At 41.8% G+C, this 14632-nt stretch overlaps 1 protein-coding gene across 1 annotated transcript in view; it reads left to right on the top strand.

The window, feature by feature from the left end:
• Window positions 1-14632, top strand: part of CCDC6 (coiled-coil domain containing 6) — a 65323-nt gene that overhangs the window by 20745 nt on the left and 29946 nt on the right. Inside the window, exon 3 of the mRNA XM_028481424.2 lies at window positions 1876-2004. Within this exon, the coding sequence (XP_028337225.2) occupies window positions 1876-2004 (129 nt within the window). The remainder of the gene's footprint in view (window positions 1-1875; window positions 2005-14632) is intronic.

Below are 14632 nucleotides of genomic sequence, written 5' to 3'. Positions count from 1 at the left end.
TCCCTCTAACATAATACATTCAGGTAGAAGATATGCCACACAGGTAATGTTTATAGAATACAGGTGTTAGTTGACGATGTACATGTTTTGCTATTTTTTCCGCGTAAGTGATGCTTTTCCCACTGAGGTCTTTGTGTCCGAAATGCTGGAAACTCTTCTCATTCTCTGTGCGTTACCCTTAGTTCTTGTAATTACTGCTTGGTCTCGCAGAAACTGAGTTTTAAAGGGTTAGCTAAAAATAGACTCGTCGCTGTAAGCACCTCTTCACATCTGCTTTCTTTCTCCGTCCCTGCAAGGTTGACCAGTTTTTTTGGAGTTGTGCGTCAAAAACAGTTCGAGGAAAAACAGCATCTGTTTAGTCAACATTTGCAGTGTTGGAAGAAGATGTCAGATTTTTAACTTTTTTTGTTTTCTTCTTAAACACCAAGTATGGTGCTTTCAGAGCAATGGAAATTGTTTCAAATGTGGAGATGGTTAGGTGTAGCCTTTTGAGGTCCATCAGGCCCACTGAGCTCTCTGTTGTCCATCTCACCCTGTGCAGGGTTTACAAAGAGACACAGCATCCCCTGGGCGAGCGTATACGGCTCTCTGTTTTCTACATTTAGTCATTTGACCTTCCGAATGCCAAGGGTGCACTAGGCACTTGTGGATGGAGGAGTGTGAAGCCAGCCCCTCTGAGGTTTGCTCAGGATCCGGTGGGAGAACTCTGGTTCTGCCAGAGTTCGGAGCAGGGTTTGGGCCCCAAGCTCTGCCGCCTTCCAGATGAATTACCTTGGTCCGGTAACCTGTTACGTCACATATGAAATGGGGGTGATCATGCCTGCCTAACACATGTGATGAGCCTGGTATGCACTGCCTGCCTGAGGAAATGGTTTTGAAGGTAGAGAGAGTTAGGGCGTGGTGTCATCTTAGACCCCACAATCAAACTATGTGTGCTTCATTGTTTTTAGTAGTTTTTGCTTAATCTGCCTATGGTTCTGAAAATACCAGGCCCTGTGGCTCTCATTCCCTTCACCCCCTACCATGAATCAACAGCCCCTCCCAGCTGAGAACATTAGAAGTAATGCACAGTGATTCATGAGAACCCCAGCCGTTGTGTGTCCACTGAATTTCTTTTATTCTCTTTTGGTTTTGAAGGTTGGAGTACATTTTTTAAAAAATTTCTTCTGCAGCAACACCATAACCTTATCTTTTAATTTCATAAACAACAGGCCTTGCCTTTTGTTTTTTTAGGAAAGATGTAGGAGGTGTGATGTTTGCTCTCATTACAGAAAGTTAATTATTTGTACTTATTTTTGCCAAGCATGCTTACTAGTACATTGGGAAACAGCATTCAGAATAATTTACTAAGTATTTTTTGTGATGGTAGCATCTCTTCCCTCTCTCCACACATTGTATAAATGCAAGTAAACTGTAATTCATTCAATAAAAACCGACAGTTGCAAAATTTCTGTTTTTTAATAATTTTTATGCTCATGGTATAAAAATTTAAGAGTACCAAAGGGTTATATATATGCTGGAAAGTAAGTTTTCTTCCTTTCCTCATCCCCAATTGTTCCCTACAGAGATAACCACTTATATGTTCTGAAAAATTGAAATCGGTGTTTAATCATGGTTTGATGCTCTGATATATTTGCCCTATCATTTCTTGGCCTTTTGACTAAGATCAAGTGCCTCTGACTCTGCACTGTAATTTTTGGTTTTAAGTTCGAGGAATCAGGAGCAAGTTACTAGGTGTACACTTGGACATATGAGCAGAAATGACTAATGTAACTTTTATGATATCTTATCCTCGGTTTAACTAGCTTTTGGAGCCATTGTTCCCATGGCTTTTGAGTGTCTTGATTTCCACATCTGTGTGTTTTCATTTTCCAGTTGCAGCATGAGAAAGCTGAACTAGAACAGCATCTCGAGCAGGAGCAGGAATTCCAGGTCAACAAACTGATGAAGAAAATTAAGAAACTGGAGAACGATACCATTTCTAAGCAGCTTACGTTAGAACAGGTAAAAATGTATGGTTCTCTCTGTACCCTTTTTAGGATAGTTATAGTTTTATATATATATATATATATATATATATATATTTCTCATATCATCAACTGTTCTTTCAAGCTTTCAGAGGTCCTGAGGAATATCAGTGAAAAATATTTTTCAACTTTTTCTTCCCACAGTGGCGACTTCCTGTCTGAAGTACACATTGGCAGATCTGCATAGCACCTGCTCACTCTTTCACACACTTGTGCTTTTTTTAACCACAATTAATAAAGTTTCAGGAGATACGTTGTGATGTACTGATTTATAGGCAGGAAATGTTAGGTTCCTTTTGCAAAAGGGGGAAGAATATGTTTTTAACCACAGGATCGTTTCTGTGAAAGTTCCTGAGACAGTGTGGCTATGGAACTAAAACTTTTCTTTCAAGGGTTCTTCAGAACAATTAAGCATTTTTTGTCTTTGAATTATTAGCAACCTTATATGAACCCTGTCTTTTCCCACGTAGATTTGTGAGTACAGGTATGGAATCCTAGACTTAGTTGCTCATCCTGGTTCAGCCACTAATGAGTTTTGTGACCTTGCATTAACTTCATTAACTTCTCTGGGCCCAGGTTTTCCATTTGCAAGCAGAGAAGCACAAACTAAAGTCAGGCGTGGCAAGCTTAAAAAGGTACAGAAGGTGAAAGGTGATAGTGCACAGTGTCTTTGGCCATTGCCCTTGGTAGACGTAGCTATTTGAGCACAGGTCTTGCCTTAGGAGGCCAGGCTGGTCCTTATCTGCCAACTCACAGAATCGTGGGCCACCGTTATCAGTCCTTCCAAGTTAGGGTGTCAGACAGAAGCCCCTAGTGCTTTTCCCCATGCTATTTTCCCAAAGTTAGGAGAGGCTCAGGCTTCCCGGGTGGCACAGTGGTTGAGAATCCGCCGGCCGATGCAGGGGACACGGGTTCGTGCCCCGGTCCGGGAGGATCCCACATGCCGCGGAGCGGCTGGGCCCGTGAGCTATGGCCGCTCAGCCTGCGCGTCCGGAGCCTGTGCTCCGCAACGGGAGAGGCCACACCAGTGAGAGGCCTGCGTACCGCAAAAAAACAAAAACCAAAAAACGAAAAACCAAAGTTAGAAGAGGCTGACCGTAGTCTACTGCCACCTGGTTTCCATGTCAAATTCGGTGTATTCACATTTTCTAGTGCTTTGCGATGTGGATCCAAATGACCACTTTGATGATTTGGCCAAGCTCTTCATGCAAAGTTGTCTGATTTTTCCCAAGTTTAGGATCTTTCTGTGCATCTTAGTCCATGCTGACTGGTTCTCGAATCACCCTCAGGACCATTCTCATTTCATCATTGTGCTTGAGACTGAAACCGTGACGGGAATGTCAGGCTTGAGAGGAAGTCGGGGTTAGTTTTAAACTAATTGGACTGACTTTTGGTTTTTGTGTTATTCTTGTATCTACCTATATCAAAGGGTGGAACGTCGCTGGGTTTTCTAAGACTATGAATAATGAATGGCCTTGGAAATTTTTCCATTCCTTCTAGGTTAAAGAACAAAACAGTTTCATTTCCAAGGGTTGGCTGTTTTACACATATCCAGAGTAATCTATTCTTACCCGTCCTCTTTGGAATTCAGATGCAATTTCTAAATTTAGAAAACTCCACATCCCCCCGACCCTGCTCCCAGCTTAAAGCATTTTGTTCCAAAGTTCACCTGTTTAATTTCCAGGGTAGGCAATAGCCAGTTCTTTTCAAATTAAAGTTTTGAAGATTCTTGTTTAAGTCCCTGGCATACCAAGAACTCGTTACTGGTACTTGTTAATCAAGAGTTAACCAAGTGGCCAGGTGAAATTTTCACAGTGGTTGGTATTGTGAGAACTTCACTTGGTCAACACCTTCCCTGTGATGGCTGTCAGTAACGGAAGTAGCTTCTTTCTATCTTGTATTTGTTTACAGGCTCCTTGAGGAGACTTTGGAGCTCTGACCCCCACAGTTTAGTTGTGGCCACAAGGTGGAGGTAGTGGCCTAGAGTCAGAAAGAGAAGGGTTGGCTGATCCTACCATCCCTGGGAGAGAGGATGGATGGCTCTTAAGGCTCTTTGGAAACTTTAGTAACTAAATGCTTTTAAAATGAGGCCCAAGGCATACATTTTCCCAAAGTTAATGATTTAGTCTGCTGTAAGGCTTATTTCAGACCTCAGCACTAAAGAAATGGATTTCCACAATGGAATGTGTGCATTGCAAATCCCTAAACTAGAAATTATCCTCAGATCTGGGATATCAAGTCTTATTTTATTCTTTTAATTTTTAAAAATTTTTATTGGAGTATAGTTGATGTACAATGTTGTGTTAGTTTCAGGTGTACAGTGAAGTGAATCATTTATACATATACACATATCCACTCTTTTTTTGGATTCTTTTCCCATATAGGCCATTACAAGTCCTCATTTTAATTAAGATGGAGAAAAGTAACACCATCCTAAAACTTTCCCCCCTTTCTCTTGGGTATGTCTAGGATGGTTGTATGTTGGGGAATTTATTTGTTTTAGCTACAAGTAATTTTAGTCGGTGTTTAGGGGGGAATGTTTGTTTTTTTTCTACTGTAGAAATAAATGTCTTCCATGTTTCCATGGATGTGATCTGATCCTCTTTTGTGGCCATCTCTTGGGATTATCATCTGTATTATAATATTTACGATATGTCGTAGTCTGTATAATATAATATATCCTATACTGAAATTATTATCAGAAGAGCCAAGGCTTGTGCTGTACTATGCATTATAACGATATATGTGTGTAGTACATGCCTTGGCTCTTCTATCTGACAATAAACATATTTTTAAAACTAAAAGCTATTTGAAGGCAATTATCCTGTGTCCCGTGCCTTGCCGCTGCTTTTTTGGAAGAGTTTAAATAAAGTGTGGATTTAGACAGGTGCCTGGAGAGCTGTCATTTGTACTTTGAAAGGCAGTGTAAGGTAGGTTCAGGGCCTGGGTACTGGATTTGAATGGAACCAGACGTGAACCTCTTTCCTCTGCTAAATATCTTAATTAATTAATTTTTTTGGTAGCAGCTTTATTGAGATATAATTCACATACCATTACAAATCATCCATTTAAAGTGTACAATACAATGGTTTTTAGTATATTTAGTGTTGTGTAACCATAACCAAAATCAATTTTAGAACATTTTCATCACCTCAAAAGAAACCTTGTCGCTCAATCCCCTAATCCCCTGAAGCAACCACTACTCTACTTTCTGTCTCTGTGTATTTGCTTATTCTGGACACTTCCTATAAACGGAATAATATAGTGTGTGGTCTTGTGTGACTGCCTTCTTTCACTTAGCATGATATTTTTATCCACGGTGTAGCATATATCAGTACTTCATTCCTTTTCCTGGCTAAGTAATAATCCATTATATGGATGTACCACATTTTGTTTATCCATTCATCATTTGCTGGATATTTAGGTTGTTTCAGCCTTTTGGTTATTATGAGTAATGCTGCTGTGAACATTCATGTGCGATTTTTTGCATGGACATGTGTTTTAATTTTTCTTGGAAATAAGATTGGAATTGCAGGGTCACATGCCAACTCTCTATTTATCTTTTGGAGGAAATGCCAGACAGTTTTCAAAGTGGCTGCACCATGTTATTGCAGCCATCCTGGTGGACGTGAAGTGGCATCACATTGTGGTTTTGTATTTCCCTGAGGCTAATGATGTTGAGTATATTTTCAGGTGCTTCTTGGCCATTTGTATATCTTCTTTGAAGAAATGTCTATTCAAGGTCTTTTTATTATGGAATTATAAGAGTTCCTTATATATCCTTATACATATAATATATGTATTTTATAAGATACAAGTCCCTTATGAGATACATCATTGCAAATATTTTCTCATTTTCTGTGGGTGTTCTTTTCACTTTCTTGAGCATGTCCTTTGAAGCATAGAGGTTTTTTAATTCTGGTGAAGTCCAATTATTAATTTTTTTCTTTGGTTGCTGTGTTTTGGTATCATATCTTAGAATGCAAAGTCACAAAGATTTACCCCTGTTGTCTTCTTTGGGTTCTTACATTTAGGTCTTTGATTCCTTTTGAGTTAATTTTTATACGTGGTGTAAAGTAGGGTCCAAATTCATTCTTTTGCGTGTGACTATCTAGTTGTCTCAACCAGTTCATTTCTGAGCCTCAGTTTCCTTATCTGTAAAGTGGCAATAATAGCAAACCTGTGTCAGGTACAATGAATGAGAGTGTAAGGTGATTTGCATAATGCCTGCTACATAAGCACTCAACATAAGGTAGCTGCTGCTGTTAATTTTTAAATAAGCATATATATATGTGTGTGTAACTGAATCACTTTGCTGTACACTTGAAACAAACACATCTTTAACTATACTTCAATTAAAAATAAAAAGAAACTAAAAAAAAATCATCTGTATTTTGAACCTAACGGGTTGAACCTGCAGAAGGGGTATTGGAAGGCCTCTGCCAGGGATTCGTGTTGGCCATAACATGTTTGTTTTGAAGGCGTAGCTTAGGTTGTAGCGGTTTTTAAGAGGGCACCTGGGGACTTCCCTGACGGCACGATGGTTAAGAATCCGCCTGCCAATGCAGGGGACACGGGTTCGAGCCCTGGTCTGGGAAGATGACTTCCCTGACGGCACGATGGTTAAGAATCCGCCTGCCAATGCAGGGGACACGGGTTCGAGCCCTGGTCTGGGAAGATCCCACATGTCACGGAGCAACTAAGCCCGTGCGCCACAACTACTGAGCCCGTGTGCCACAACTACTGAATCCCGTGCGCCTAGAGCCCGTGCTCCGCGACAAGAGAAGCCACTGCAATGAGAAGCCCGCACACTGCTAAGAGTAGCCCCCGCCCACTGCAACTAAAGAAAGCCCGCACACAGCAGCGAAGACCCAACGCAGCCAAAAATAAATGAATGAATGAATGAATTTAAAAAGAAAAGAAAGAAAGAAAAAGAAGGCACCTGCCTATTCTCTGTAAAGCAGAACTTATCTGGGTTTGGGACTAAGTTTTAAACTCCTTGCAAGGTGGGCTCCACTTAACTCACGTGCTGGAGGCCTAATTTTAAGTTAATCTCACCAAAAGTCAGGCCTTTGGCATGGACCCTCGAATTAGTCAGATAGCATTTGTTCTTCTCTTAGAATCTGAGATCTTTTCATTCTTTAAAAAGGGAATGTTACCAGCTTGCTTATCAAGGGCCCTGGGCTATCAGTGGTTCTGTCGGTGTTCTGCAGGATGAGAATTCATAGAACTGTAGAGCTGGAAGGCCACATCGCAGAGGAAGACTACTACCTCTGTCGTTACTTTGTCCCCAGCCCCTCATGGGGATGTGAGAAAGTGGGGAAATCATGAGGAAATCCAGGGGCAGGGGCACCAGATCTGCCCAGGCTTTGGAACCACAGCTACCTGCACCTGTTTCCTCTTCCTCCAGAACTTGCTGCCTAGGAAGCAGGCTTGGGAGGAAAATGGACCAGCTCGGCCTGTAGGTGGCCCAGCCTGCTCAGACCTGCTCACACTTTTTCAGAGAAGGAAACCCAGAGGGAGATCAAGAGGTTTTCTTCAAGTCACACAACTTAGCATTCTGAATGTTTAACTCCAAAAGATACTTTATAGCAGGTGTCAAAAAAGCATGTTCAGAAAAATGTAACATTAGGAGGTCTTTGCAGCACTAATAATTAGTATTAGTCTAATAAACTGGATTACTTTAGTCAGTATGACTTTAGTACTCTTAAGGGCTCTTTTTAACACACACTGGTGGGCACTGCCTATAAATCTTTATTTGAAGACTTTTGTTCCAACATGTGGTCACTGTTACATTTAGGTGATAAGAACATTTCGAACTTAAAATATTCTCTAAGTGTCAAGAACTCTTCATCAGAATGTGTTCTGTCAACTAGGATGGATTTTCCTTCTCCGGAGGATAAGTAGCATGAAAAGACACAAATTAGCTTATTTATTAAGTGAAGGTCAGCTCAGCAGATGTGAGGACCTTCTGTGGGCTTTGCACAGAAAATTATAGGAAAGAAGAAAACAGCAGCCATAAACAGGTGGATTTGACACTTAACTGTTATTAGCTAGTACAGTAGAAAAATCTGGAATAAATTAGTTGGAGAATTAGTCATGTAATTCAGCGAACACTTAATGACGAACAGGGATGCCAGTCATGTACTAGACCTCTTACTCTTTTCTCCTGTGGTTGGCCCAGTAAAGTTTTCTCAGTTATTTCTAGGATTTGGGGTGTATATTCTTATCGGAGATGTCCTTTCTTCCCAAAGCACAGACACCCATTTCTAAAGGTTGGCTTTAGGATTGGAATGGTCATTTTGTTTATTAGCATCTGTGTGTAATTACAGTATCTTAGCCCCTGTAGTTTCGAGACGCTCTTGGGTTCATATCTCCCTTTCACTTGAATAAGCTGTGTGAATTCAGGCCAGCAATTTGATCTCTTCTGTGAAACAGACGTACTCTCTAACTTGTAGGTTGGGGGGATAAATCTTCCATTCTGCCTCTCCTCCTGCTCCCTCCCTATTGAAGTTCTTTCATTTCTCTTGTCGGGGAAGGAGAAATTATCCTCTTCCCTTCTAGGTTTTTCTGGCTGGTTGAAGAATGATATTGACATGAGACAGAAAATCAACAGAAGTTTAATGACATGTATACATGGGAAAGAAAATTCGCCAAAATTGTCGAAACCCTCACTTTAATACTGTCTTCAGCACTAAAGACAAAAGAGGATGTTGTGGGCAGAGGTTTGGAACTTCAGAGGAGGGGAGGAAGGCAATTGACATGCAGAGGGAAAAGCAAACGTTGGGCAAACGAATGTTTGCTAGGCAGAGACAGTGGGACACAGAGAGGAATTTTAACAAACAGGCTTTGCTGGATTCCTCGCACTCTACACACCTCCACACCTAGGTCATGCTACCGTTATCATGGTGATAGCTCCCTTTCTGGAACAGGTCCTCTACCTACATTCTTTTAGGCAGTTAGGGGGAAGGTCAAAGGTTCCTCCTGGGGCTCCCCTGGTGGCGCAGTGGTTGAGAGTCCGCCTGCCGATGCAGGGGACACGGGCTCGTGCCCCTGTCCGGGAGGATCCCACGTGCCGCGGAGCGGCTGGGCCCGTGAGCCATGGCCGCTGAGCCTGCGCGTCCGGAGCCTGTGCTCCGCAACGGGAGAGGCCACAGCAGTGAGAGGCCCGCGTACCGCAAAAAAAAAAAAAAATTCCTCCTGATTCTTTGGGGCCTTAAAAAGAATCAGCCTAAATCATTTATTTGTTTATTTATTTAAAAATTGAAGTATAGCTGATTTACAATGTTGTATTACTTCTGTGCAGCAAAGTGACTCAGTTATACATGTATATACGCTCTTTTTCATATTCTTTTCCATTATAGTTTGTCACAGGATATTGAATACAGTTCCCTGTGCCATGCAGTAGGACCTGGTTGTTTATCCGTTCTCTGTATACCAGTTTGCATCTGCTCTTCCCAGGCTCCCAGCCCATCCCTCTCCACCCCTCCCCCACCTTGGCAACCCCCAGTCTGTTCTCTATGCCACAATCAGCCTAAATTAATCCTTGTGCTCCTCTAGTCACTTTGGGGTCTGTGCTCCAAAGTGTTTCCATAACGTTCAGTCCTTTTCCTGTACCGCTTGGTACACAAACAGCAATTAACAATTAAATCATTTCTTTTCCGTGAGCTCCTCATGAGGTAAAGGAGGGAAGGTACAATGTTAACCTCACCCCTGTATCCCTGGTGATTCACATATAGTAAGCGCTCCAAAAATTGTATGTGCTGCCATTAATAATCAAAGTTTTCATCTAATTTCTGTGGTACTTTGCCCTCCCCATTTTCCAGGAAAATGAGCATACATATTATTTGAGCCTCAAACGTCTCACCACCTTCCTTGATCTGGTTATCCATCTCTTTAATCCATGGATCTGTGTGACTGTCTTTTTTGTCCGTGCCGCACTTGTGTGGCACACGTTCTGCGTTAATTCAACACACCTTTATTAACATGCCTGCTGTCTGCCGCAAACTCTACTAAGAAAGATGACGTCAGGTCCCTGGCCTCGTGGAGCCTGGTCCAGGGAGGCCAGTGGACCTGTGGACAGTGATGAGGGATGCTCTGGGCCATGCTGTGCTTAGGGGAACGGCATTACTACTGCAGCAGGATTCCCCCCTCCTGCATAACCAACTGAGAAGGACCTGAAGCTCCTTGGCACTTGGTTTAATTGTTTGTTAATTAACACACATGGGCTGGATAAATCTCATTCGAGCCTTGTTGCAGGGAAGCAGGGATGTGAGAGGAGACAGAAATGGGAGAGAAGATAATGCAGTAAAATGTAGATACAGGTTGCATGGAGTAGAGATGCTGAGAACACAGAAGAGAGCTCCTGCAGAAGACGTGAAGTTGAATCCCTCTTCTTTGTTACTGGGAAGGGGAAGAGTAGGGGTCTTGGCATTCTGCATGTGCCGTGTCTTTGAGGACGTACGCTAGTCTTTACAGTGAGTGTCTTGCAGAAGGCAGCCACGTGGCTGTACTAGGACTCATGCAGGCCTTGGTGCTGACACGTGCCCGGCGGTTACCTTCAGCCACCAGCCAACATCAGGTGACTACAGAGACTTGACAAGACCCCAGCTTCCAGGGGGCGTTGCAGGGGTGACACCCACTTCTCTCAGTGTCCCTCACCATCTACAACTGTAGCAAAGCACAGGGGCTGGGATTTAGAATGAATTTCAATCCTCGGCACAAAATTTTCTTTTTTTGTTCAATTTCTAAAAATGACGTAAGGAAACCTTTAGCGTATTTTAAGTTCTATAAAGAAGAAAGGAGCGTTTTAGGTTTCCAGCTCTTAGAACAATGGTTCTAAGTTAAGGAAACACGGTGGCCTTTCTGCCTCTTTTGTTTAGAAGGTAATATAAGCCAACTGACGTCACAATCAGTCCACATACAATTCTGATGCTACTTATTTGTAGTAGCTACAATGCCTAACTCGAGTGAGTTACACAGATCATCTGTGTGACCTTGTGACTTAGCAGTGAATTGAGTGGCTAGTGGCTCATGTTCAGGTTTGCATCCTTGATTGATTTTTTAGTCGGAATAGGTATTTCCTTCAGTCCACGGGTAGTGTGGCCTTACTGGGTTTTATTAAATAGAATTCCATTCATGCCAGCGGCTGCCCTTGCAGATTCTGGCAGAGTGGGAGGGCTTTCGTAGCAGTAGCTCTGGGGACCACGTGCTGGTTCCAGAGAACAACCATGTTCCTTGAGGGTTCACCTGCTAAGGAGCTGAAATTTAGTGACCCCTGTGCATCCTTTGAAGTTTGATTGCAAATACTAATCTCAAATTGTGGAAGTCTTGAAAACTTTTTTAATGAAGCATTTGCATTGGAAAAGTAATCCATTGCTCTTTCAAGAAAATGTGGAAAATGTAAACATTAGAAGTAGAAATGTGAAAAAACATTACCTAGACTACATTCCTCCCCAAACAACTGCTATTGATATTTTTTCTTGATGTGATAGTGTATTTGCAACATGCACTATGGTATGTGTTCTTTCCCCAGGATTTCTCCACTGTGCTCTTGATGTAGCAAAGGAGTTTACACCCCAGACTTTGAAACCTGCTTTCCACCGATGGTAATTATTTGGTAAAAGAGTCCCCTGGAATTATGAACCCATTATGCACATTTGTATAATACTGTGCTGATGTCAAAGTGATAAAAACTTAAGCTCAGAAACCATATAAACTGACTAATTATGTATGTATCTATTTCATAAAAGACCTTCATTTTCAGTATCATTGAACAAAAGCAAAATTTATTGAGCTGGTAAACTATGAAAGTGTTATTTTCACATATTAAATACTAATGGGGTATTAATATTATCCTGAAGTTCTGTCCATTTCAAAGAACAAATCTAATTTTTATAGGAACACAGTGTTTGAGAAGAAAAAAGTTATAAGCTATGGTAAAGAAGGTTAACTCTTGGCTATCTGGAAAATTCTGTCTTCCAGATAGCTAAGGCTTCACTATCATTTCTCCTCTGAGAGTTTATTGGTTCACTCTGTATTTTAGATATGTGAATTAATATCCTAAATTAATGGATGTACTATTAGGAAATTGTTAATTTTTAAGATTAGATGTCTTTAAATTTTTTTGCTATAAAAATAGTAAATGTTCATTAAAAAATTGGGTGGGAGCTGGAAAAGGTAGGAAGATAAATTACCACCAACATTACTTTCACCTAAGGGCCGACCCTGTTTATCTTGCTATATAGTTCTTCATGATTTTTTTTTGCATTTTTTTCTGTTCTCTATCAGTATATATATATATTTTTCATTTTGGGGTCATTCCGCGTGGCTTGTGGGATCTTAGTTCCCAGAGTAGGGATGGAACCTGGGCCCTCAGCAGTGAAAGTGTGGAGTCCTAGCCACTGGACCACCAGGGAATTCCTTCTATCAGTATATTTCTTTTTCTTTTTAAAAAATATTTATTTATTTATTTGGTTGCGCCAGGTCTTAGTTGTGGCAGGCAGGCTCCTTAGTTGTGGCTCACAGCCTTCTTAGTTGCAGCAGGCTGGCTCCTTAGTTGTGGCATGTGAACTCTTAGTTGCGGCATGCATGTGGGATCTAGTTCCCTGACCAGGGCTTGAACCCGAGCCCCTGCACTGGGAGCTCAGAATCTTATCTGCTGTGCCACCAGGGAGGTCACCCTATCAGTATATTTCTGATGCACATAGATAAATTTTTTTTCTTTTTTTTTTTTTTAATTTCTTTTCAACTGTAATTTTTGACCACCTAGACTTGAAAGTGGTCATCCTTTCTCTCCTTGTCTCTTGCTCCTTACTGATGAACTTCCATTGGCTCTTTCTGGGCTCAACATTACACACGCCAGTGGTGATGAACTAGAACTTGTTTTTAATTCTGAAACCATCTGCAGCTTGATTGATCAAATAGGTACCTTGGGAGCTCTGTAGTCTGTGAACACCTGTCTTATCTATAACACAAATTGGCTGCTTGATTTCTTAAAGATATATATATGTTGGGGCTTCCCTGGTGGCGCAGTGGTTGCGCGTCCGCCTGCCGATGCAGGGGAACCGGGTTCGCGCCCCGGTCCAGGAAGATCCCACATGCCGCGGAGCGGCTGGGCCCGTGAGCCATGGCCGCTGAGCCTGCGCGTCCGGAGCCTGTGCTCCGCAACGGGAGAGGCCGCAGCAGAGGGAGGCCCACATACCACCAAAAAAAAAAAAAAAAAAAAAAAAAGATATATATATGTTTTCCAGAAGGCAAAGGTCTGACGTCTTCCAGCCTAGGAAAACTGCCAGGGCTAAGCAAAATTCCGCTGATTGCCACACCAACAGAGGCAGTGTTTAAGTTTTACTTTACTTGTCTCTGTTGCTTTAATTTGTGAGGGACCTTTGCCACAGAGCAAGGACCATTGTGCATGATTTCAGTGCGTTTCACATCATTTGCATGTGGTATGTTTTAATAGCCCCTTCATGAATCCTGTTAGTCACTTCTTTCCTATATATAAGTAAAACTATGATTAACTCAGATGTATTGGCAAAGTAGGATGGAATGAGGTAATATCTTTTACTGTCTCTACTCTTGCAGTATAAACAAAACTGTCTTAGCCCATTTGGGCTGTTATAACAACACAGACTGGCTTATAAACAACAGAAATTTATTTCTCACAGTTCTGGAAGCTGGAGGTCGAGGATCAGGGTGCTAGCTTGATGGAGTTCTGCTGACCGCTGACTGTGTGTGTGTCCTCAGTTGGTAGAGAGCAGAGAGCAGCAAGCTGCAAGGTCGCTCATGACTAGAAAGGACACTAATCCTATCATGGGGGTCCCACCCTCATGACCTTAGCTAAACCTAATTACCTCCCAAAGGCCTCACCTCCAGATACCATCACACTGGGGATTTAGGCGTCAACATGGGAATTTTGGGCACAAACATTCAGTCCATTGCAGAAACTGCATTCATTTTTCTGACTGTGATTTAGTCATGTTTTGAATATTGTACTTTTATTTTCCCAGGTGATTCTGATATACCTCCAAGGTATATCTATGAACATCTGTGGTATTATGTAACAAATTGATAGGAAATCGGGCTGAACTGTTAATGGCTCTCAGATGCCACCTAACTTGGAAAGTTTGGGGGGATTGTGTTAATCCCCACACCCATTTGTTTTCTTAGGATTTACCCCTATCGCTTTAAAAAAACAAAAAACAGTTAGCCAACTAATAAGAGTTTGGTCAATGCAGGTCTTAGAGTACTCTGCTATTTCTTACGTCTGGTGTGCACCTCTTGTATCACCATCATTCTAAGTACTTTTTGCCGTACGTTGTAACAAACTTTATGTCTGTGTTCCGTGTATGTGGTAGCCCTTACATGGATGAGTTGTCATGGGCTGCCTTCCAGAATTCATTTTTTCAGTCAGATGTTTGGGGTTCAAAATATATTTTCCCATAGAAATGATGATAATATGGCGGTTAGGCTAAAACAAAGTAGCTTGGAAAGGTGCACTAAAACCTTTCAAAATTCTATCGTTGAGCACAGCGGTCCTGCTAAAGTTCTCATCAGGCTTCTTTTTGGCCAAGTACTCCTTTCTGCCACCTCTCCCCCCAGCCCAG

This window comes from Physeter macrocephalus, chromosome 20, assembly GCF_002837175.3.
Source record: "Physeter macrocephalus isolate SW-GA chromosome 20, ASM283717v5, whole genome shotgun sequence".
Taxonomy (NCBI): domain Eukaryota; kingdom Metazoa; phylum Chordata; class Mammalia; order Artiodactyla; family Physeteridae; genus Physeter; species Physeter macrocephalus.
Note: the sequence above shows the minus strand (reverse complement) of the source record. Positions and strands in the feature narration are given on the sequence as shown.